The 26,952-nt window shown below is 38.7% G+C and overlaps 1 protein-coding gene across 2 annotated transcripts in view; it reads right to left on the reverse strand.

Moving 5' to 3' along the window:
- NUAK1 (NUAK family kinase 1) overlaps nucleotides 1-26,952 on the reverse strand; it is a 67,832-nt gene that overhangs the window by 24,530 nt on the left and 16,350 nt on the right. The window contains exons 1-2 of one of the 2 annotated variants that reach the window (XM_054988640.1): nucleotides 24,850-24,932; nucleotides 9,400-9,520 (exon numbers count right to left, since the gene is read on the reverse strand). In XM_054988640.1, the coding sequence (XP_054844615.1) occupies nucleotides 9,400-9,472 (73 nt within the window). In that variant the 5' untranslated portion in view covers nucleotides 9,473-9,520; nucleotides 24,850-24,932. Of the gene's footprint in view, nucleotides 1-9,399; nucleotides 9,521-24,849; nucleotides 24,933-26,952 lie in introns of those variants that run through there. The other variant, XM_054988639.1, reaches the window with a different exon arrangement.

The raw sequence follows: 26,952 nt of genomic DNA on the forward strand, positions 1-26,952 counted from the left end.
ATTTAAGGACAGTGATTAATGCTATTGAGTATTATGATAAGCGTTGTGATAAAGAGGTTGGTTTCTTCTTTGTTGATGCTGAAAAGGCGTTTGATAATTTAAACTGGGACTTTATGTTTGCCACTATGGAAAAGCTACAATTGGGAGAAAGATTCATTAGAGCAATTAAGGAAATTTACAGAGACCAGACTGCAGCAATTGTGGTGAATGATGAAGCGACTAAGAAATTGATTATAAGTAAAGGAACAAGGTTGCCCGTTGTCTCCACTGCTGTTCATTTTGGTATTGGAGATCCTGATGATACAAATACGACAAGATGAAGAAATTCGAGGAATTAAAATAAAGGACTATTCATATAAGGTCAGAGCATTTGCAGATGACATAATGTTAATTGTAGAGGACCCATTGGAGAACATGCCAAAAGTGATAGATAAGATTAAGGAGTTTGGAGACTTGGCAGGTTTTTATATTAATAAAAAGAAGTCAAAGATACTATGTAAAAACATGACTAAGCAGAAACAACAATTGTTAACGGAAATAACGGATTGTGAAGTAACAAGTAAGGTGAAATATTTGGGAATCGAACTGACTGCTAAGAATATAGACTTATTTAAAAACAACTATGAAAAACTATGGACTCAGATAGAGAGAGATTTGATTAAATGGAATAGACTAAATTTGTCATGGTTGGGAAGGATTGCAGCAGTTAAGATGAATGTGTTACCAAGAGTAATGTTTTTGCTACAGACAATACCAATCATCAGTGACTCTAAGCAATTTGAAAAATGGCAGAGGAAAATATCAGACTTTGTATGGGCAGGCAAGAAGCCTCGAGTGAAAATGAAAGTTTTACAAGATGCAAAAGAAAGAGGCGGAATGCAACTGCCCAATCTAAGACTTTACCATGACGCAATTTGCTTGGTGTGGTTGAAAGAGTGGATGACGCTAAAGAATAAGAAACTACTAGCCCTAGAGGGATATAAAAAAATATTTGGATGGCACGCATACCTATGGCATGATAAAGTAAAGGCGAACTCGATGTTCCTGCATCACTATATACGGAGAAGTTTATATATAATCTGGAAGAAGTATAAAATCTATTTACAAGAAGGAACCCCTTTGTGGGTAGTTCCATATGAGGTGATAGATCCGAGAGCTGTGGATAATGAGCAACAATGCTTAACCTACAAAGAAATAACTAGAACTGAAGAATCTAAACTCAGAATAAAGACTCAGGAGGAACTATCACCTTATTATGATTGGTTCCAGTATAGACAGATTAGAGATTTATATAACTCGGACTCTGTAAAGGGAGGTATACGAACAGAAAATTCGGAACTAGAGCAGACCCTTCTTAAAGAGGACAAGAAAAGAATATCCAAGGTATACCAAGTACTGTTGAAATGGTATACTGAGGATGAAATAGTTAAAGTACAAATGGTGAAATGGGCCATAAATTTCAACAAAGAAATAACAATGGAGGCATGGGAATACCTATGGAAGACTACAATGAAGACAACGACATGCACCAGCATTAAAGAGAACATTTACAAAATGATTTATCGTTGGTACATGACACCAAAGAAGATTGCGCTAGGGAACTTGAACACTTCTAATAAATGCTGGAAATGCAGGAAACACGAGGGCTCCCTCTATCATATGTGGTGGACGTGTGAGGTAGCTAGGCAGTACTGGGGGGAAATAATAAGAGAAATGAGTGAGATTTTACAATTTCAAATTAATAAGAACCCAGAACTCCTGCTACTAAACTTGGGAATGGAGGGAATTCCAGCCCATCATAGGACGTTGATATTTTACATGACGGCAGCAGCTAGACTTTTGTATGCGCAAAAATGGAAACTACAAGAAGTGCCAACTATTGAAGATTGGATCTACAAATTGCTGTATGTGGCAGAAATGGACAAGATGACAAGAAAATTGAGAAACCTGGACCCAGGACAGTTTAACACAGATTGGGAGAAGCTGAAACAATATTTGGAGAAGAAATGGGAGGTGGGAGGAGAACTGTGGCAGTTTGAGAACTATTGAAGTACAATAAAATGTAGAGGGGGGTGACTTTACCGGGGGGGAAAAGAGGTAAAAGAGAATTTCTAAGCAGCTATGATATGAGATTGATATATATAGAATAATAAATAGAATATTGATAGAAAACAATTAACCATAAGGGTTAACTATAAGGATTGATTAACTAATAATATTTTCTTTCTGATTCTGTACAATGTACCAAACCGAATATGTTTATCTGAAGGTGTATATGAGTCAAATTGAATAGATATCATATATAGATTCATGATTGAAGGGGAATAGAAATATTAATGTAAACAAATATAACTAAAATAGAAAGAAGAAGATAGAATGAATAACATATAGAGTATAAGTTAAACTGGCTGATTTATATGAATGTATGGTTTACATAGTTTATGATATATAGAAATATTTGAAAATGGAATAATGAAAAATGGGATAAATTGTTTATCCATTATGGAAAAAGGGACTCATAGTTAGGGTACAGAGCATTAAAAATAGTTAAAGAAGTATTGCTTAGAATAAAGGGAGAATATACATTTGTTAGATAGAGGAATATATAAAGAGTAAGGGAAAAGGGACAAAGGGTTGGAAAACTGTTGGAAGTCAACAAAAAGGGGGGGAAAGGGACGGGGTTAGAAATTGGGAAATGGGAAAATTGACTGTAATGTGTAAACATTTGATCCTAACCCAATAAAAATTTTTTCAAAAAAAAAAAACTAGTCTGTTGGAAAATCTGTATTACAAGTGAGGGACCTGCAAGGTCTTATGGGGGAAATCTTATTTTCCCCTCCCCCACCATGCCCTCTTTCCCTTCCCTGTTCCCCATAGCCTCTCCTCCTTTTCCTGCTTCCTTTTCTCCTTCCTGCCCCCATCTTCAACTTTCCTTCTTTCTCTTTTTCAAACTCACCAAACAGCTTATTTTTTATCTGCCCCCCTTCTTCATCTATATTATTTACTTGATTTATGTACTGTTTTTTTCCACAACAGGGACCCAAAGCAGCTTACATCACTATCTTTCTCTCCATATTATCCTCACAACAACCCTGTAAGATAGTTTAAACCAAGAGTTCATGATTCAATCAAAGTCATCCAGTGAGCTCCCACAGCAATGTGGCGATTCGAATCTGGGTTGTTGGTGCAGTGGTTAGAGTTTCAGAGTAGTATATGACAAGGCCTAGAAGCAACTACCAGGCGACCTCATATGGCATGATTTGCATGACTCATCCAGGCCTGGCTGCTTGCTACTGTTCAACAGCAACCCCTCATGCAAATCATGCCATATGAGGTCACCTGGTGGTTGCTTCCCTCAAAGGCCAACACAGTCCTCAAAAAGGCACTTCCCCCTTCCCCCTGCCTTTTACTGACAGAAACCAAGCTGGAATACTGGCTAAATTGTCATGGTTGTCTGGTTAAAGCAATAGGCACGCCTTTTATCATTTTGGGGTTTTTTTAAACTCCCCAATTTTTGTGTGTGTGTGTGTGTGTGTGTTAGATTTCAGATTTTTCAGGTGTGTAGGCAGATCTGTCTTCTTGTCCATTCATGGCTCCAATCTCTGGTTTTAAAAATCCACAGATTGGGGCCACTTGGTTATTAGTGGTGTTATCTAATAAAAACAATTGAAATAATGTATTAAAGGTTAACAGTTGAAATAAAAAGTTGATTAGATAATTGTACATAGATGCTGCTGCTAAAGTAACAAAAGCAAGCAGCGGCACTCTGCACTGAATATACTGAAACCAATCTGAAAGCCGCTCCATATCCAGGATTGGTTTACTTTTACAGGGACACAAATATGTCATTGCAAAAATACCTGCTGAAGTTACAGACATTAGGCATAACAATGTAAGGGTTTTTTAATGCAGAATGGCAACCCTGGGCAGTAAGTTTAATGTGTCATTATCATATGTATTATCGTGCTTGGTATATTGTGTGCGTGTCTTCATATGCACACACCATTTACATTCCATTTATGTAGACTAGATTCCAGTTTGTTTTAGCAGAGTTAAATGATTTATATTATAGTCCTAAACAGGATTATCTCAAAGTCCCAGTGATTTTAGCAAAATTCTCTTCCAAATATGGTCTCTCCCTAAAACTGTTTACAATCTTGTATTCTCATTTATGCCCAAAGTACAAGACTTTAGATGCAAAAACTTGGCAGATTTTTGGGGAAGGTTGGACAACACTTGTTTTGCCTCTTCCAGATGTACAATATCACAAAGATGATTACTGTCATCAATAAACAAGTAAAATGTTTCAATGAACCCTGGAACAGGTTCCTATGAACAAGAATATTTATTCATCCAATACAACACATCAGACTGCAGCACCGGTTCTTATAACACCCCTTTCCTTTTTATACAGAACCTATATTCATTCCATGGAATAACAACATGCTGGTAGTGAATTATTCTTCAGATAGTGCATGTCTTACATATACTTAATACATATAACTTTACTAATAGATCTATGCACAAGTTTGCAGGACTCTTATTTTCTGTAGGCTTTAAAATCATGTAAAGTACCACTTGATGGGGCATTTTTCTGAAGTTAGTATGCTCATAGATTATACTTCCACTCAAAAGATCTAACTGTTGAGGCTTGGAGGGCAGAGTAAAAACCTTAGATATTGCTTTTTAAGTTAAAATTTATGCCTTGAAATCAGAACACTTCTGGAAAAGTCAGTTTAATCTACTCAGTCCTTCAAAATTACTTGAAAGCATTTCCCTTCCAGGTACACTCAAAAGACTGCCAGCCCTGTGAAAATGATGAAATTTCTTCAGACTCCAAACTGGGGGTCTGCCTTTTACAGATAATGTGGAGATAAATTCATTTTGATTAAGTTACACAAAGAATTCTGTTCTGTTCAAAAAGGCTGCTTACATACATGTAGATAAGGCTACCATTGAAAACGGGTGGTTTGTGTTGACACTGATTTGACAAATGCAAAGGTTAATCACCTTTAACCAAACAAGGTCAAAAGGATATCAAAACATGGATCCTGTTTTTTAAAAGCACGTACTTGAAATTCTAAAGGAAAAAAAAGACCTTTCAACAAAAGAATCATTCTCACACTAGAAGAGCATCTATTAACCAACAGTTGACAGTTTTTCAGATGTAGGATACACCTTCAACATGACACCCATTTTTAGTGATTTTAATAATATATATTCAGTTTTATTCTATATTCTTCCATTTTTTGTTTCTGTCCTCCCCCTCCTCTTTTCATCTCTTCTCCACTAGAAAAAAAATAGTGATAACACTACTAGTGCAACTCACCTGAGGCCAGAGTATGATTCAGTTGTCGGTTACGGCCAACCAGCTGGATCCAAAATCTATCATTTTGTATTTTTAAATTTTCCTATAATTACCATAGCCAAAAAAGTTTTTTTCAAGACAAAAATGCCTAGAAGCCAAGTCTGTAATGGGAATTGCCAACATTCTATTTCTTTGTCATACGCATAGCATATCAAAACAAACACACTGCGAACAGAGTTCAAAGATGCATTTCTTCTTCCACCAACCCTAAGTTTGAAGTGAGGACAGCCAATACCTTTTAGAAACATTCTTTCTGCAAATCCGGACTAGATTTAGGAAGGAGAAGGGTGGAAGGACACCTTCCCAAAAGCAATCCCAGAATTACATAGTTTTAAAACTCAGCAAGTCTGGAATAGTCCTGTGTCTGCAAATACAAGTCTAGGTCCACTCTTCCCTCCCTCTTGATGGGCAGGAAGGAGATATCTTCCTTTGGATTATCAGCTTCTCTCTGAGTTTTTGTAGTTTAAAGTCAACAAATATAATTTTTCTGGCATGACTGAAGAGCTTCTTATCTTAAAGGCAGCTGTTAAAGGCACAATTATCCCTGCCAGAAAATGACAGCAATTCTGCCTCTCATTTCTCTCTTCTCCCTGCTCTTCCCAATGACTGTCATGAAGCTACCGCTAGCATGAATTCTCATTGTTTGACTTTTCAGGGTGAGTGAACAAAGTAGACTAACGTTGTTTTGTATTTTTAAAATGTAATCCGTTTGTTTCAAAAAGAAAGAAACATTTAGACCAAAAATATTTATGTGAAATAAATGACAGAAAATGGCAACTGCCTCCAAATCTACAACTGTTGACTGATGAATCGACAGCACAGTGTAGTGGTTGGACTAAAATCTGAGAGAGCCAGGATCAAACACCACGCTGCCATGAATGGTCACTGTGACTTTAGGCCAGTCAACCTAACCTACCTCACAGGGTTGTTGTGAGGATGAAAGGAGAGGAGAATAGTGGTATAAGCTATTTTGGGTCTTCGCTGGCAAGAGAAGTGGGGTATAAACATCTAGATAATAACTAATGATAAGAATAACAAACAGGATCTCAAGGCAGATTAAAATGAAGTGCTTAGAAAGCAGCCATGCTGCAAACAAATAATCTATTCATTCACCAATTATACTCTGACTTATCCTGGATACTGGTCCCTCTCATTACTTTTGAAATCCTGACCAATAGATTTCCTAGAGAGATTGCTGTTCTAGATTGTGATTAAAAGAGTTTGTTGAGGAATGTTAATTATGTTTTGAAAATAATAAACTTAAGGTGCTAGTAAGAAGGGTGCTCTCATGATGGTAATAAAGAGAGCCACACATTCTGCCTCAGAGGTATCAGCAGTAGTTAGAAAAAATGTCTTCCATTCTATTTTTGCCTGTTTTTTAACTTCGGTTAGGGACATCAAAGTGGGTTGAAATTAATGGGAATGACTAATTCTGTCTAAAAGCTAGCTGTTTAGAGAAAAGTTTGTTCTTTTCTTTAATAGCCAAAATGCAGGTTTGCTGCAGACATTTTTTTTAAATATCTGCCCGTACTGGGAACATTTGCTCCATTTGCAACCCACATGCTGACACAGCACCCCTCCTCTTTCTCTGTTTCCAGATACTGTTAAGAGTTTATTCAATAAAAAAGTCAGATATTCATCTCCTTTCAACTAAAGGAACATGCTTTTGAATAACTCAATATGTGATGCTGTAATATGATTCTAAGCAGTTCTTGTTTTAATCAGTCATATCAGCTCTCAGAATCGGGTTTCCATTAAGGCTACACATTTTAACTTATTTAATTGGTAGGTTAATCAACTAAAGTTTTAATTGTGGATTAAAGTATGTTCCTGATTAATCAGTGGTAATCAGATAGAAGGGTATAGCTCGAGCAAGGCCTCACAGAGATGCCAACTTCTTCCAACATATGCAACACTTGACTAAAGAGAAGCTTAAAGATGACTTTCAATTCTAATTTGTTTTAAAGTTAACAGATAGTTCACATTTTAGAATAAAAGTAACTATCCAGAATGGCATTTCCTGATAACCAGAAAAAGCATGCTGTTCTTTCATTGCCTTCAAAATAACAGCTACTTTGAGTTTTTGTAAGTATGCAAATATATTTAAATGCTACCAATTAAACTGGAATCATGACAAGTTGAGCTGCAAAGATGCACTCAAAAATATGTCATTGCAATACCATGTATTGTAATCGTTGTACTTGGCTATGGAGGCAGACATAAACTAAGCTAGAGAATCCCCATGGACAGAAATGTTTTTCAAAGAATTTGTCTCTTCTGTCTGAAATGAACAACACTACAACAGCCAGAGTTTTGAAGTAGTTAGGAGTGATGGATTAGAATCTGGGAGACCCAGGTTCAAATCCCCACTCTGCCATGGAAGCTTGCTGGGTGACTTTGGACCAGTTATAGACCATCAACCTAACCTACCTCATAGGGTTGTTGTTAGGATAAAATGGAAGGAAGAAGGTGGCTTGAGTATCCATTGGAGAGAAAGGCAGGGTATGAACAAAGTAAATAAGTAAATAAATAAATATTACAAAGACCTGAAATATAAGTGCTCACCGAATAGAATGGATGGCTGATGCTGGACAACTTCTGGCAGCTTCTTTTGCTAGAAGTGACTACAAAACCAGTGACTGCTTGAGAAGGCTCCTCATCCAGCATCTTTTTGTCCTGCCTTTTCTACAAAAAGCTCAGGTGCTGAATGTGGTTATCCTTTCCCCCCATTTGTTCTCACACGGCTGTGAAGAAGGAAAGCTGCAACAGATGTCTTACCACTCTAATCCCTATACTATACCCACAGCATGCCCAGACCACCCACCCTGGATGTAAAAGATCCACCGTCACGCTGCAAGAGTTGCTTTTAAGCCATACTCTGAGCCCGATCTAGGACAACCGCAGGCTGAGGAACTTCCATGGAAACAATCCTCACCTAAGGGCCTTCCTTCTTTTCCACTGCTTCTACAGAGATTCTTCATCCCTAGACTGCCACCAGCAACGGCTCTGGAAACATTCCAATTTTACTCAGAGCAAACTAAGCCAAGAGGAAACCCCACTGGGTCTCTCTACACAACTGGGGCAAAGGTGGGGGGAGTATAAGACAGCAACAACTGCACACTTGGAATGGATCTATCCTCCAGAGGAGTAATTGCTAGAAAAGAATCTGGGCCCTATGCATAGTTGCACAGGGATTGATGACGGCACTTTGACAGCTGTGAGGCTTGCCTCTATCACTGCCTTAACTGAACACCTACTTCCCCTTCAACTATGGATGAAAAATTCCCCTAAACTTATTCGCTGGGACCAAAAACTCCAGACTTGGACTCAGCTTCCCACAATTGGCTTCGTGATAAAACTATGGACCACCTGAACGGAGACCACCCTGCTATCTCATGGCCCGTGAGTACGTAGGTTTTGACACATGTTCTACTGTTGAAACAGTCTGTATAGCAGTAGTGAAGCCTGGCAGCACAATTTCTTGGTTAAGGCTCGATAGGAAAGTTGGTATCAGCAGCACCAGTGTTCTGATAGAGGGTTTCCATGGCAACCACCTGTTACACCTTCTTCTTCCCAACTAATCATCTTGCTGACTAAACTGACAAAGCAGAAATACAGCAGTAGAGAAATGAAACTACAGATGGGGAATACTGGAGGTAAAAATTGCAAAAAAGCTGCCCTTAGCTTGAGCTGCCCCAACCATGTAATTCTTTTGTTCTTTATCATTTCATATTACATCTTCAGGTAACAAAGTGCTTTGAGCACTTGATTTTATTCCTGCAAGTTCTATAGTTTATAAGAATAGGAATATCTTAATCACATCAATCCAGTGGGCTGGAAATAGCTTGGGAAAGACTTTTACTACATCATTATTAGCATTCAAACACCTTTAATGGTATTTCCAATAAGAACCATTCCTTACAAGTAGGTGGAAATTAAGTTTTATAAAGCCCCTGATGTAAAAGTATAGGACAGATTTAGAATTGAATGAGTAAATGGTACAGATGATGAAAAGAATACCAGTCACTAACCTTCATATATAGTGATGATATGAGGATGGCTGAGAGATGACATGATCTCAATCTCCCGTCTGATGTGAACCATATCTTGTTCATCCTTAATTTTGTCCTTACGGATGGATTTTATTGCAACCTATAAATTCAGGAAATTGATCATTACTCTTGGAACAAAACAGATGAAAGTAATCCATTAGAAGAATTCAGAAAATAAATACAGATGTTAGATGTTGGCAAAACATGGAATGAACAAAACAAAGCTTTGAAATACATACCCACAGGCCTTTCCTTTTTACTGAGCTGACAAATACAGTCAATGTTTCAGCAGCTAGTAGTACTAGTTTTGAGATCTTTATTTGTATTGCCTTTTATTTATACAAAATGAATTTTTTAAAACTCAGAATAGGTCTACTCATGCTCCTAATGAAATTAAAGTGTTGCTACATGATGGGAACAAGTTAACTGTTGACCTAAATCCACCATCATCCTAAAGTAAGATGTATTAGGAGTGGATTGTGGTATGCGATGCATTATCTGTGAATGTTAATGTGATAAAGAAAGTGGAAGGGCCAAACTAGACATGATGGCATCCAAAGTTCTGACCTGTGGGCACTGCTGCCATTTTTAAAAAGATTTTAAAATACCATGAGTGCCCAATCCTGATTAGGTCCACAGCATGGTGGGCTGAGGCACTCCTGTCCCCCCAACTTCCTTTTCAAGTGCCAAAACAGCCACACACAAATGACTGTTTTGGCACTTTAAAAGTCGGGGGGGGGGGCTCAGCCTGCTACACTGCTGTGAGCCCTCACAGCAGTTTCAAATTTCATCTAATTTGGCCCAAAAAGAGACATTTTAAAATTATTTCTAGTCAAGTAAAAGATCCAGTCTGGTGTAGTGGTTAGAGTGTCGGACTAGGATATAAGAGACCCAGGTTGGAACCCCCACTCTGGTATGGAAGATTGCTGGGTGACTTTGGGCTAGTCACACTCTCTCAATCTAGCTTACCTTAACAACACACTCAGAGCGGTGAACAGAGTCAGTGTTATTATCTCCAAATACAACTAGGGAGCCGGGACTCAGAGGAGCAGCTTACCCAAGGCCACCTGTAGATTTCATGGCAGTAGTGGGAGCTGAACTGGCAGAGTGCTGATTCACAACCCAGACACTTAACCATTATGCTACAGCAGCTCCTTACAGGATTGTGGTGAAGGCAAAATGGAGGAGAGGGGAATGATGCAAGCTGCTTTGGGTCCTCATTGGGGAGAAAAGTGGGGCATAAATGAAGTTAACAAATAAATAATTTATCTACACAACTGAAAATTGGAAAGACTAGTGTAAGTTATAGAAATGGTCAAAGCTGTCAGAAAAATTTGTTTCAGAAGAATTAAAACAGCTAAAAACAGATGAAATCGTTGTTTTCCCCATTAAATCTTCCTATTTGTTTAAAGATTCTTATGTGTGCTAATTCTCCAAAACCCTTACTGCCAAACAAAGCTGTAACTATAGTTCATATCAAAATGGGTGGTGTGTTTAAAATCTAACCAAACACAGTAAGAAAGATACACTAACAACTTATTTTGTTTATTTGCAGATATTAAATAACTTCTGCTGTACTAGATGAAAGGAAAGAGGTTGGAGTGGTGCTTTCCCCACACTTAGGCCTCAGACACCTATGTAATGTTTTAAAAACTTGTAAGAATGGTTCTGAAAGTATCAAGTACATGAATGGTCACCCAAATGGGTCTCCAGAGTGCAATAAAGTCAACAAGTCAAATTTCATTCAAACAAACTTAGGGATTCTGCCCCTCCAAAAATTACAAATCCAAGGCATAAGAAGTGGAATGGAGCTGGAGCAGTCTGAAGAGGACAGCTTGAATATTCACCCATCTCATTGGCCCCATTAGGTAGGCTACTGCAGTCTGCAGGCAATATGGCTTCAAAACTGATTTCAAAGGCAGTCCCACATAAAGTGAGTTTCAGTAGTTGATTCTCACAAGTACAAAATTAATTGATAACACTTGTCTGGTTCCTATGATCCAGTAAAGCTGCTAGGGTCAGAACGATTCTAGTCCCAAAGCCTTCAGGAAAGTTAGTAAGAGAAAGAGAAACGAACGGCCTACTTCTCCCCACACCACATGAATCCATCATCTACCGTGTCATCAGGGTTTTTTTTCAGGGGGAATGCGGTGGAACGGAGTTCCGGAACCTCTTGAAAATGGTCACATGGCTGGTGGCCCCGCCCCCTGGTCTCCAGCAGCACAGAAGGCAATCTAAACTCCCCTCTGGCTGGAGATCAGGGGGCGGGGCCACCAGCCATGTGACCATTTGACCATTTTCTCCTGGGGCAACCCACTGAGTTCCATCACATCTTTTCCCAGAAAAAAATCCCTGCATGTCATTATGAACTTGTCTGTCTTCTATCCACAAAATATACGGAAAACATTTTGAAAATTCTTTGGAGGGAGGAAAATTCCCCAAATAACTTCCTCTTTGTGTATCTGAATAAATGAACTCTGACTCATGAAAGCACATATTAATAAATGTTATTAGCCTTTAAGGTGCTGCTGGACATCTGTTTTATTTTGCTACAACAGACTAACATGGGCTTCACCTCTGCAATTTTCATCTACAAAACCATGACTGGGAAGCACCAATTCAATTGTGAAACTTCTTATGCTGATTGTAAAAGAAAAACAATGATGACAGCACTCCAAAATTTTATAGTCTCTTCCAATTGCTTCACATAGATAAAGAACAATGAGGACAATACTGAATTCTATTATCTCAATCCCAATCAGAGTAGTAGTATCTAATTACTACTTTCTGCTGTCATCATGACAGAAATGTATATTGTCTCTCAGCTCCCCATAAGGTCCCACAAACAATTCATCAATATCTGATGAACTGGTCCGGTCAGTTCTTTAAAACTTAGTATCCTGGAAGAAAAATGTGGGTTGCAGGATAGGGGATTTCCAAGTAGTTTATATCCCCATTTAATTCTTCATGGCCCCCTTGCTTGTAATCAATAATAATAAATTAGCAATGACCAACTGACTCATCATCCATTTCTATCAAACTTGGGGGCTGAACAAGTGCTTGTTCTAACAGCAAATACCCCATAATGAATAAGACTACTACTCTAGTTATGATTTCAAAACAAATTCGCATTAGCCAGAATAGTTCTTTGAACCTTGCACTTTTCATGTCCTTTGCAAATTTATGAATCACTGAGTAACCATATCCTTCCTGCATTCTTCCTCAATTATGTAAGTAGACATCTTCTCAAAAGCCATGGTGGGAACAGAGGAAACAACAGACAAACTTGCTTGTCAAAAGACAAGCATACAGACAGCCACAGAGATGAAACGATGCAATGTGATGAAGCAACCACCCAAGAAGAAACAGGGGATCTAACTACACATTACAATTTTGTCAAGGCCCTCCCTGGGTCTGTACAATCAGACAGATACCCAGAGTTCTATGCTAGCAGTTCCGTTTCCAGACACACATAGGCCTGGTTTCATGTGAGAGGAGATGGGATTCAGTCATCTCCACTTCCTTCCCCCGCAAAAATAGTGGGGTTCTTTTCATGTCATGGAATGGTCCCACTGGGGAAACCTAGGTGTGCCCCATCAGTCTTGTGGAACCTCCAGTGAGGCAAAGTATCCCTCGGGACCATTTTAGGTCAGGAAAACATCACAGGGTAGAAAGCCAAAGCCAATTCTCCTTGGGCCACTGCACACCTGGGAACTGAGATTCCAGCACCAGCAAGCAACACACAACCTATCAAGAGGACCCAGGAAAAAACATACCATATAAGTAGGTCCTGAATGACCCAAAAAAACCCCAAATTCACAGGCAACCTTTTAATCTTCTTTTTTAATTAGATTTTTCAAAAAATGCAAACACAAACTATAAAACATCAATAATAACATATAATAATAACAAAATCGATATTAACTTTTTTGCTGTAGCCCTGCATTCTTTTTATTAACTTAAGCTCATACACCAGCTGGAATACAAATAATTTGCCATTGTCATTCATGTATTTGGTGATTTATATGCTCTTCATGGGACTGCCCTTGAATTTTGTCCAGAAAGTTCTATCAGTCCAAAATGCTGCAGTTTACATTTTGATGGGCAAGCAGAAGTGAAGATACTATATTTGAATTGCAACAGTTCCATTATCGATCACTTTATTTCAGAGCCCAGTTTAAAAAACAAGTTTTAACCTTTTTGATCCCTAAACAGTCTGGGTCCAGCATGCCTTAGCATTTGCCTTCTTCTATATGAACCTTCCCACACTTTAATATCTACTAATAAGATCCAATTCAGGATATGATCCTTTGCGGATGCTTGGTTAGCAACTAGTGAGAACAGAGCCTTGTTAGTGGTTACTTCAATACCCTACACCAACTCAAAAAACATTCCTGTTTTGAAAGTGAGGTCTTTAATTGCTGAACAGAAGATTTATTTGCTTCTGGCTCCCAGTTTGATATGCTTTGTTGTTATCATTTTACTGATTTTACTGGGGTTTTACGTATTGATTTTAAACATTTGCTTACAAAGCAGCATAAATATTGAAAATAGATATTTTTTCATCAAATTAGGAGTGGTAAACATTAGCACAGCTATCCTTTCTGAAGAGATGTACTTTTATTCCCAGCACAGGAAGGCTATATTTCTGTACAACAGAGTACAAGCCCTTCTATTACATGAGGAACTGATATCACTATGCTAGTACTGTATTCGTGTAACATGAGGGTGTTGTTAAGAGGAAAAGCCCCAAAGCTAAGCTATTCCTTTTTGCTTCTTACAGCAAAGCTTTGGCTTAAAGGATCAACCATTTACTTCATAACAGTCTTGTTATTAATGAAGATGGATGCAATTTTAATCATGGCAAGAAAGAATTTCAATCAAGAGGAACAAATGCGTAAGCAGTTCCAAAGGGGTGGAAGGCAGCTTCAGCTGGCAGACAAGGCTTGATTTTTCTTTCTATCTCACTTTGTTCATTAGGAGAAGCTGCAAGTGCATATATGCTCTGCATGAAAGAAGGATGTGGGTGGCTTTTGGACCCGCACATGCATTCCTGGGGGGAAAAAATAAGCATCGACATTGATAAAACATGCCTTTAGTATAAAACAGCCCTGCATTTGGCTCTCAGAAAGAATTCTTAAAAGACTTTATTGTCAAACACATAAGGGAGCAAATTCTTCAACATTTAGGGTCAGTGGGGTGTATCATACCATCCTAGGAAGGCACAGTCTGCCTGAATCATGATGACCCAACTTAACAAACAGGAGTATTAGCTCTAAAACTTTCATAAGCTATGTATTGCACAAAAATCTCAACTCTGAATACTTGAAATTATAGATTCATATAAATGTTAACTACAAATGTTCCTTCCAATGTCTTTTAAAAATAATTTATATTGCCTATGATCCCCGTTCTATGAACTAAGACCTCCTTTCAACAGGTCCAAAGCAAGGCAGTGCACAGCTACATGGTGCTGTCCCATAATTTCAACAAAAGTTAGGCATGCATCATTATACAATGAATTGCAGCCCAACTATCCTTAGTCACTCTAGAAACATTCACTCTAGAAATTCAGGCTATGTTCTAGGTACTTGAAGATCACTGGGTTGGCCCCTAGAGATGTTCAACAGCTGAAAAAGGGAAGAAAAGAGATCTCGCCTTATTATCCTCTTCACTACATTCTCCTGACTCTTATGCCTGTGAAGGTCTCTGAAACCCCACAATGCCTTTTATGGGCTACAGTGGGCTAAAGGAATTAAGGGAAGGCAGGGAAATATCTGCTTCTGACAGAGGAATATCAGTAAGATGATTTAACCCATTGCCATCTAATTATCATTAGCAACTTAACCAAATGAGATAAAAAGAATACAATAGTCCTCACCCTGCTCTGTGTGTTCTCTGCAAAGGTGAAGCGGGTGGTAACCAAGCACAGGGATTTTTCAGTAGTAGCACTTTGCCTATGGAAGACCTTCCCCTTAAAGCTTGCCTGACTCCTCTCCTACTCTCTTTTGGGCACCAAGGCAAAACATTTATTTTTTCCTAGGCTTTGAATTAAGTGGTTCATCTTTTAAAATTGTTTTAAAATTGTTAGCCTGATAATTGGACTATGACTTTTTAACATTGTTTTTATGCTCTGGCTGGACTTATAATATGTTAGTATTTAATTATTTTTATGCATTTTATTATTTGATTTTTATTTTGTATCTCACTTTTCTGCTCAGTGAGATCCTCCAGGTAGCAAACAGTTAAAAATACATTAAAAACAATGTTAAGAATAATACACAAAACAGTGATTAAAACAAACAGCAAGGAAGGTCAATAAGGGAATGACAAACGAAACAAAAAATAATTTTAATTGCAAGCCATCATAAGCAGTTCTCTGAAAAGGAAGCACAGAAATCTCCTAAACAAACAAACAAGTCTTTATCTGCTGGCAGAAGATAGTGATAGATGAGGAGAGGTTAATCTCCCCGGTTAGGGGAGACCAATTTTTGGTGCCACAACCAAGAAGCTCTTTCTTGACTTGCCAACTGTCTAGCCTCAGATGACAGAGGTCCCCATCACAGGACTCCTAAAGATGACTATATTGGTTGGATATATATTTTGTACATTCACATGAGAGCAAGCAATCCTAATGGTATGCTGGTCCCAAGCCATATAGGGCTTTAAATGTCAAAGCCACCATCTAAAATTGGGCCTGGAAACAATCTGGAAGTCAGTGTAGATGTAATGCAACTGTAATGATATGGCCCCTATGACCCACTCCAGACAACATTCACACTGTAACATTCTGTGCCAACTGTTATTCTTGGATACTTTTGGAGGCCACTGCCTTACAGTAATCTAATCTAGATAATACCAGGGCATGCACCCAAGTGGTAAGATCTTTTTACCCAGAAAAAGCCACAGCTGGTTCAGCAGCTGCAGCTGGTGGAATGTGCTCCTGGACACCGCTGCCACCTACTTATCCAACAGAAGCATCCACATCCGCACTCTCAGGCTACGAACCTGCTTCCCTAGGTGGAGTGCAACCCCATTTGGGCCAAGAGAGACCTCAATTCAATTTTATCAAGCTTTGCTTGTAAGCTGTCTTGAGTTGGTTCTCTGGAGATGTGGCATATAATTTTTAAAAAATAAATAATGTAGTACCATGAAGTCCAAACTGTCTCATTGGATGTGGCAATAAAACAACACATTGTTATGGGTCTCCCATGTCTGAAGAACCAAAACAAATGTAAAATGACTAGCATAACATAATAACTGACAGTACGATTCTGAAACATAGCCTTAAATCAATGGGCTTAGGAAGGTGAATCTCTCAGTCCTTTGTTGATATTTCAACTCTGAAATAATCACTGACCTACCCTACAGGGACTGCTGACACAGTGAAGCACTCTGAACCCATGAAAGTGCTAAATGAATGCTAAGTATCAGTGTCATATAATAAAAGATCCAAATGCATTCCATCCCAACATCAAAACATTAAGGGACTTTCTTGTAAGCACTATAAATACCACTAACAGAGTTCTGTTTATGAATTTAAACACAAACATGTTCAAATGAAAGATAAATCATATTTTCAGAGTTATATTTAGACGTTTAACACCAGTTCTGTAACCTTCATTTGTTGACATTCCAATTGTGAAACTAATGCAAGAGCCTCTGCAAAATGGACCTGTACAGTGTAAACCTCAAATAGCTATTATCTTAATTGGGGTAATTTTTTAATGAATGCATTTGCTCATCAAGCAGATTCCTTTCTTATAAAATAATTAATTTATTCTGTTCACCATCACTTGCTCAAAGGGTCAAAGTGCACCAAAGTTTGACTAGATACTGTGTTTGTTAAGCCATGCATATCAACTGCTCAAGACAGCACATATCAAGATGTGTTGAGAAACCCCAGCCAGCTCCTGCAGGAAGCTCAAAATACTGTTAGTGTTTTTCTTTTTTCATAGCCACCACTACAGATCACAAGAAATTCCTTCTTCTGGAAACTCAAACATTAATCAGAATAGAATCACCAAACTGAAAGTTTTATTGCTCAGTGACGGGCAAAGACCCAGAAAGTTCTAATTCCTGGACTGCACAGATGGTCAGGTAAAAAGTGGGAATTAGTAAGGAATTAGAGAATGGGTGATGCTTTTTAAAACTTCAGTTTGAAATGATTTAATTGTGTATCCATTACTTATCCAGCAATGCAGAATAGTAGAAATTGTTTAAGAAGTTTGTGAAGGTGTCTGGTTGACATTCAAAGTAGATATCCAAACCACCTCAGAAATTATTTAATTATTGTTTGAAAATTTGTCTATTCTAAGCAGAACAATTTGATATAAGTTAAAATACCGGTTGTCGTCTACAAGAAATTCCAATCTATTTTTGCCACATAATTTAATATGGAAGAAAAAAATAATGTAAGAGGAAGGATGTACCTCCTTGACAGAGAAAAAAAATATACTACTGTCATTGGAAAATACATTAGAATGAGGCATTAAAAAGATTTATAAACAGAATATCTTGATAGCAGCATCTTCATTGTACAGAGCTATTAATATTTATATGTTTTTGTTTATAACCCTCAGATTTTTCATTAAGACTACATTTAAAAATATTACCAGTGCCCAGCTGGTATTTATTATTATTATTATTTATTTAAGTTATTTACAGTCCTCCTTTCTCACTGAGACACAGTGTAATTCAATACAATTAACAGCTGAGACGTTCAATAAACTGTACATTAGGGTACAGACTGCAGAAATTTTGCAGAACTCGTAAGTTGTGCATGGACTTAAAATGCTGAGATGGTTCTGAGAACTTCCCTTTGCTGTAAAGGTAAGTGAAGAGAATTAAAGCAGGATCAGCATCATTGTCTGAAAATATTTACTGCTCAGATCCTCAAAGCCAGATCATATCCATGGTAATGTTGCCTCAGAGAGAATCATGCAGTAGAAGCCTGATTAATTATTTATAAGTGACCCAAACCCATTGTATTAAGGAATAATGTAGGGAAGTTGTTTAAATGTTTCACACTAAGCAATCTGTGGGGCAATTTGTACATGACAAGATTCTGCTAATTTGAACCACAGGCTCCTGTCCTTTAGATTTGCTTTCCTATTTTTTAAAACATTTACTTATTTGCTCTTGTTTGACATTTCCAAAGATGAATTTTCTGTTGTCTAAGGCCAGTGGTTACATCATCAGGCACAGAAAAATAAATATATATGGACTATTATTCAGGGGCCTTCCATTTTTCTTTTGAAATAGGTGTAGATCTTTTTTTTAAATGAAGTCTTTGCACAGAATCCATTGAAACTACAACATTCTGCTTCAATGTTTGACTCTCCAGAACATTATATAAAAAGATTATATTTCCTAAAACTGAAGCTGACTTACTGCTACTGTATTGCTGCCTTTAGAAAAATGTCCTCCTCTCAGACACTGGATATAGATGATAGATATCAAGTCCAAGCTTTGTATAAGCTGATACACTGTGCTTGCAGGGAACTAGGATGATTTTATGTTTATGTATTTCTGCTGCTCGTTGCCAATTTCTATGACTCTAAGTAATATTACCCTATCAACAGTGGTGACTCAGCAATAGAAGAGGAATTAGTGATTGAATAAGAGGAAGATTTTCATCCTCACTATTGTATATACAGGACTCATATACCAGTCTGTGTAACCAAACCAGGTACCGAGTAAGCAAATTAGAGGATTTATGCAGCAATTACATAAGTCAAAGGATGGGAGGTACATTAGCAACACCCTTCCTATTCTCTGCCCTCACCCTTATGTGGTAACAGGATCTGTGTATTTCCTGAGCACTGACCTACTGTCCGAATTACATCCCCTCATTGTTTGGTGCATGCCAAACCCTACTGTAGAAAGTAGCAAAAAATTCCTGGAGGGATCAGTTATACGTTAGTATTTAGAAAGAACTCCATTCCATCCTTCAATTAATTCCAAGATCTAACTATGCCTAAAGGACTCTGCCCCAAACCAAAATATGATTCTAAAGTATCCAAACAACACTTTTAAGATAGGAATGGATAACCTTTTCAGTTGCTAGTCTACAAAAACAAAGCTGCACTTACCTGTAACGGATGTTCATTAGGCGGTTTTCTATGCATTCACACAGGGGAACTGCACATGTGCAGGCCACCAACAGGGATATATGACTGTACAGATGATCTCTCAATTAACAAGAGTTAAAGGTAAGTGCAACATTATTTTAATCTTCATGGTGTCTGTGCAGTCCCACATAGGAGATTAACCAGCTTACCAGATGTAGATGGTGGATTGTCATTGTGACAGACCAAATTATACATTATTAATAGTAACTGTGCTGATGTACTGCTCTTCTAGACAGATTAGTGCCCCACTCAGAGCAGTGAAGAAAATCAGTATTATTACCATCTCCACAAAATAACTGTGGCTGAGACACGTGGCTTACTCAAGGTCACCTACTGAGCGCATGGCAGCAGGATTTGAACCAGCAGAGTGCTGATTCACAACACAATCACTTAGCCACTATGCTACGGCAACTCTCAGCTCTCAGGTTACACTGGTTGGATCTTGGACCTACACCCTGTGTAACAATTAGATGTGAATTATGCATAGTGCATGATTTGGATTGGAACAATGGAGTGCATAGAGCAGGGGCTTCACCCCCACCCACCTACACACAGAGAAACCTTTTTCCTGGGCTGAAACAGTCTGTGGAGCATTAAGTGGCCTGTTCATGAAACCCATGTGTTCCCTGGTATACAAGTGGGTTTTCCCAATGGGCCAATAGCACTCCTGGGACTGTGTCGGTTTGGGACAATATTGTAGGCAGGCTAAAGCCCATGTTCTACATGCACCACAATCACAATCCAAATCACACACCATGCAAATGTGAACTGAGAACCTGCAACTCATGTCTAACTGAGAGCTGAAAGAATAACTAGCAAAAGCTTTTCATGTCAAAAACTATAAAGAATGGGGAACTTAACAGTTCCAGTGGTTTTAAAATTAACTTTGAGAGCCAAAGAGCCGAACTCCACTGGGGAACAGGAGCCTTTACCAGGGATGCAAACTGAATAACCATTTTAAGAGATTAGGATCTGATCAGATGATATGTTAAATGTTGGGGGAAAACCCCAACCCAACTTGCGTTTAATGTGAGACCTGGGACTCACCTGAAAAACAGTGTGAAGGGGACCAAATCAGCACCTGCGTGTAGCACAGCAGCAGGAGGGGCTTCATCATTTGTTCCCTTCCATGCCATACGCTTTTGCTAGAAGAATTATTCAGGAGGGCATTTTTTACACATGTAATATGACTATACTATAATAGAATGGTTAAGAGAGAGGCTTTACTGAAGAGACTGTGTGGACTATCAAGTGTACTACCTAATACTATATATATTATCCTAATATGTAATTTCTGCATCATTTAACACAGACATGTTATGCTTTGTTTCAGATTTCTGCAATCCTAATTGCTTATTGATGCTCCAACCATTTGACTGTATTGGCTTAAAATGTGTAATCTGCTTTGACTTTCAGTGGGAAAGATGGACTAAAAATAACAAAAGTGTTCTTACAAAGTCTATTTTATTTGGCTATGTATCTGCAAGAGAAATGTTTTCTAGCTTCTATCATGACTCAGCGTTGGATCAGAGAACGCTTCATTCACACCTGAATGACCCAAGCCAACAAATGTAGCACTTTGATATTGTGATATGCTTAATTCATGATATTTTTCCTTGAGTAGAGATGAGAAGGCACAGAACAATTTGAAGGGGGAAAAGTCTTTCCCCCATTCTCCCCTCCAAGGACTCCCCACACCATTTCTACAATGAAAAAAAAATGGAAGTACAGCAGCCACAGGAAAAAAATTCATGAAATATTTGCTGTTCTGGAATCAGTTGTCAGAACCACTGTTTGAGAGATGCCAGAGTTGATTTAGGAGACTATATTTGGCTTCTGACATCTGGAACTTTCTTCAACCCTGATTTGAACTAGAGTTGTAATATTGCCTATAATTAGGTTTAAAATATGGGGCAAGATATTGAACTTTGAGACTTTGAGTTTTTTCTTTCTTTGAGAGGCTAGGTGCTTTTTCTCTCAACAACCTAGATGTAAGAGATGTGAAAAGTTCAGGACCATGAAAGGGAAGGTCCTCTGTACTGAATTTAGTCTCATTGGGCAATACAATAGACCTAAACCAAGCATGAAGTCTCAAAAGATACTGCTTTGGCTCTGTTCAAAACAGTGCAATCAGCTACCTGCTTTTTGGTGCAAATTTGTTGCTTAGATAATTACATGACTTTAGTCTGTAAGATTTTTACTATTCTCCCCCACCTCAGTCAAGAATCAGACACAAGTAAATGATATCATTCCCACAGGAACAACTGGTATTAACCCAAATATGGCCTATTCTACTGTCTTAAAAGATAGAACTAAAGACAACTTTCTTTTCCAGCATAACTAACTTCCTGTATTCTCTTTCAAAAAAGACTGAATTAGTAGAGTCTCTAGGCTTTCCTTGGAGAGTTCTGACTATGATGAAATTAGCTGAGGCTTGCTAAAAAAGGAACAGACACTCCTCTTGTCTGGCTTAATACATTTTTTTAAGTTAAGGGTATGGGCGGAACACACAGAGGCAGGCAACAGCAAACCACCTCTTTTTTGTCTTGCCTAAAAACCTATGAAGTTACCATAAGCCAGCTGCAACTTGATGGCATTTTACACACCATACCTGGTACATCCAGCATGACACACATGACAGAAAGGGCTCTGGATCCAGTCATCTCAGACTGACAAACACAAAAAACAGGATCTGACGCAAATGGTGCTGAACGAGTTACTTCAATATCCAGAGATGTGGCCATGTGTAGCATACGTTCACTAAAGAGTTTCAAATCCTCACTTGGAAAAATGGGCTTTATATCCCAGGTCATCAGGTGAGGGGCTCTTTTGGTTTTTTTATATCATTTCTCCAGAACCAGACACTGGTGTTGCTGAAGACGAGGACACTGAAGATCCCTGCCATCAACATCCTCAGTAATACACAGTCATGACAATTCCTAGAAACTGGCGGTGGGTATCTGTGACAATCTTTTTTCCTACAACTCACTAGGAATCTAGTGTCCCAATCCTCTCTGTACACTGAGCAAGGTGGTGAGTATCAAGTACAATATGGTTATAAAATGAGGAAAAGTAATGGTTCCAGTTAAAGTTCTTTCAGAACAGTCTATTACAAGATTCACAGATCTGTTTTGATCTATGAGCAAATATCTTTTATTCAAGAGAGAATGGGGAATGGAGTTTGGTGAACACAGACTTCATCATCCGCTCCTTCCTCATCCTCTGAAACAAAAAGGATGTAGATCCCCAATTACCTGAAGAAAAGAAAATGGATCTTTCAGAACTGGAAGAAGGTCTCAAATCTTTTCCCAGAGTGGCTGGTTAAAGGAATCATTTTCTCACTGACTGTGAAGTGGTGGGCTTTCTTAGTCTTGAATCTACCCTGCAGAGATTTCTCTCTGTGCTTGGATTTAACTTTTGTCTTTTTTGCAAGAGATTCAGACAATTCCCACTGACTCACTTTTTTTTTTTAACAGAGAAAGCCAGATTGCGTGTGTGTGTGAGGGAGGGAGGGAGACTCAGACATTTCTTGCCAGTCTTGTGATCTGGAAGAGAAGAAGATTCATGTGTCTGGATTAGGATTATTAGAGGTGGTCCTCCAAGTGATGTCAAGCAGGAGCCACATATATAATATGCTATGTAAGAAACTTTCTATTTCTCTTTCCTGTATTAAATCTACCCTTTAGATAAATCCGAGATACAAGTCAGCACAGCTGTCGAACGAACATATTTCACTTGAAATTTTTACAAAAATCATCTTAGTATTACATTGACAGTTTGCTCCTCTATTTAATAGCAGTCTGCTTTGGTGGTAGAGGGTCCTTTTGTGCTGGAATTCTGAACAGTAGTTCCGTTTGTTACACCAAATGAGTTGTAGAAGCTGAACTTTTTATTTACTTCCAATTATTTTACAAATGCAAAGGGAAGAGAAAGAGGGCAAAGAGAGGAACAATTCATTATTTCAGCAAACATGATCTTGACCTAGTATTTGTAGAGATTATGGGAAGGTGGAGCTGGAAGGTTGTGTTTGTAGAGAAGAATTGGTATGCCAGAGAAAAAGGTGCTTTACCCCACTAACTTTGCCAGCAAATGTTCACCTTCCATGCCATATCCCCCCAACTGGTAAAAATATTTGCAGGGAAGAATTAGGAGAGGGAACTAAAACAGCAGCAAAGAATTCCTATAAACATGTGCAAATTTACTTGCATAGCCTTCAACAACAGTAGTTACCCCTGATGAATGGACTACACCCAAAACACATCTAAGAAGACCTACAAAAGATTGAAATATGTATAACAAAAGGAACAGTGCAATCCAAAATTACACCCTTCTAAATCTACTGAAGTTGATGGGTTTAAACTTTAAAGGATGCAACAGTGCTGAGGATGGCACTAGCGCTATTAGACATATTAGCACTGGTTTTGTGACTTCTTAGTTGACATCACTGAAATTCTGGTCACAATAAAAAAGTGATATTGACTAAGCATTAATCAAAGATTTTGCCTTATGTGCAAATTAGTTTCTTTCCCCCCTCAAAAAATAGCATTTAATTCATGTTACGTCCTGTGGAAAAAAGGATGGTTGAAGGGATATTAAACCAGGGGAGGGGCTATGGTTTAGCAATAGAGCCTATAAACTTTCTGCAAGTTTGACTTAGTGGTGGATCCTCTGTCTGACATGTAGAAGATCCCAGATTAAATCTCTGACATTTCCAATTAAAAGCACGAGATAGTAGGTGAGGCAAAAGACTTCCAGCTGAGATCCTGGACAGTCTGAATAGACCTTGATAGACCAACAGCCTGGTTCAGTATGGCAGCTTCCAAAGTTACTGTCCAGTTCCTGATGCCTTTGGATATACTTTGATCATGTAGATTTTGCTCATTCTTTGGGTCAGACTGGTCAGAAATTCCTCCCCAAGTGACAATGGTCAGCCGGGCCATTTCTATAATAAGGTGAAGCAGTAGCCTCAGGCAGTGAATATGAGGGTTGCAGTCTTGGCTGCCGCGCTTGCCTTGCCACCACTTGCTGGTGCCTCACCTTGGCCGTTTCCACACATGTTGAATAATGCATTTTCAATGCACTTTAGTTATCCTTTAGAAGTGGATTTTGTGTTTCACACACGAAAATCCAGTTCCAAATGATCACTAAAGAGCATTGAAAGTGCATTATCCAACGTGTGTGGAAGCAGCCCTTATCTTCAACATTCCATTCCCCACCAAAAAGTTGGGGGAGCTAACAATCCTCACATTCTAATTCCCTAGTGTCCTTAAACACAGCACAGCAAGCCACACAATACCTGATAGTGATTCTGAAATCCTCACAAGACTCCCAGGAGCATGGGAGACTCCCTAATCATCATATGTAGTTTGCTTCACTTTGTTTAAAGCCACCTGTAGAACAGCAAGAAGGAATATTAGCTACTCTGGGAAGAGACAGCAGGGATGAGCAGGTGAGATGTTAACTGCTTTGCAATGCAACTACTGTCTGCTACACAGCAGTGATTCAATGGACTGATCTGAAGGGAAGGGGAGTGGATGGTTCTATCTGACAGGAAGGGAAGGGTTATACTTTTGGGGTCCTGCCAACTCTATATTTATATGAATTATAGGGAGCCATATTTCAGTGATAAAATGTCGAGCTTTTTCCCCTTCCTACTAACAGTGATGATGGTGGTAGTGGAGGGAGGGGAGACAGATTGCTGAAATTTCTAAAATGTCTCTAAGCTGTATGTGTTTTGTTTGGTGCCAAGCTGGTAGGAGCAGGAATTCAGTGCAAGTATGTTGGAAGTTGTAGGCTGCAAGAGTATTTCTGAAGACTGTAATCATTAAAGAAAGAAGACACTGTAATAATTTGAATACATATAATAGTTTAAACAGAACCTATGGCTGTTACCAGATGTCTGTATCAGAACATTCAAAAATTCAACTCTGTCATGCCATCTTTGGAAGAAAGCAACTTCAGGCATTAAAAGTTGAGTTTGGGAAGGTCTTTAAATAAATTTAAAAGAAGAGAGAAATATTTTCTGAAAAACTACATTTTTTCCAAGTTGTTATGAGTAAAATGATATCCTGTCTAACAAACTGCATATTTCAAAGCAAATTCACATCTGGATAAAGGCATTCCATTCAAAAGGGCGGTGGAGTACTTCTCAAAAAGTTCACAACTGAAATAAAAATGAAAACTGTTTCACTTAAACTATGAAGCAATAATTCTGACTTTTTAGAAATCAGTGCCCAATACTGAAAGCCAGATTCACCGAAGGGACAAATGCTCCAGTTAAATATAACTTCTAGTGAAATTGCCAAGCAGATTTTATTTTTGGCTTCCACATCCACTACAGCCAAATACAACATCAAACTATGAGTCTACAAAGTGTACTTTCTTTCCATCCAAGTAAGTTTTTTAAAACATAAAACAATGGCTGACATCAAAATATCTAATTCTCAACCCAGCAAAATCTGATACTTAAATCTGGAGACTGGAGCCGTGAACAGACAAGACCTGAAATCTTTAAAAAAGTACACTGGGGTGTTAATAATAATAATAACAACATTCGATTTATATACCGCCCTTCAGGATAACTTAATGCCCACTCAGAGCGGTTTACAAAGTATGTCATTATTATCCCCACAACAAAACACCCTCTGAAGTGGGTGGGGCTGAGAGAGCTCCAGAGAGCCGTGACTAGCCCAAGGTCACCCAGCTGGCTTCAAGTAGAGGAGTGGGGAATCAAACCCGGGTCTCCAGATTAGAGTCCCACGCTCTTAACCACTACACCAAACCGGTTAAAAGGAAAGCCCAAATGATAAAAGGAGTGCCTGTAGCTTTATGAAACGGATGCCCTCAGTGGCCATTGCTGGGCAAACAACAGTTTTGCCAGCCTTCCAGGAACTGTTTCTGTCAGTAAAAGGTGGGCAGGAGGTGGCAAGACCTTTTTCTAGCCTGTTTTGGCCTTTTAGGGAAGACTGTCCCATGTGAGGTGAGGGAGGCAGCACCCAGCCCACCTGAGCAGTGTGTGAGGAAAGGAAAGCAGCATCTAACTAACTGGTTAAGCAGGCTGCCTATCTCTTACTTCCTCCCTCCCTTCCTCCCCACTTTGGGAGGACAGGGCAGGAGCAGGCAGATTGCTTTTTCCTTTCTCCCTCTCTCCTTTGTAGTGGTAGGGCCAAGGTGAGCTGGAGTAGGGGCCCTTTTCCAAGGTTTTCCACTTCCCATCTGCATCTATTCACTGGGTTGTTGTGAGGATAAAATGGAGAAGACATAACACTGCCATAAGCTGTTTTGGGTCCCCACAATAGAGAAATGTGGGGAATAAAGGAACTAAATAAATAATAAATAAAGTTGAAGATGGAGTGGCAGATAAAAGTTAGGTTGGTTGATGGGCAGGAAGGAGAGAAGC

The sequence above is a fragment of the Eublepharis macularius genome, chromosome 9 (genome assembly GCF_028583425.1).
Source record: "Eublepharis macularius isolate TG4126 chromosome 9, MPM_Emac_v1.0, whole genome shotgun sequence".
Lineage (NCBI taxonomy): Eukaryota > Metazoa > Chordata > Lepidosauria > Squamata > Eublepharidae > Eublepharis > Eublepharis macularius.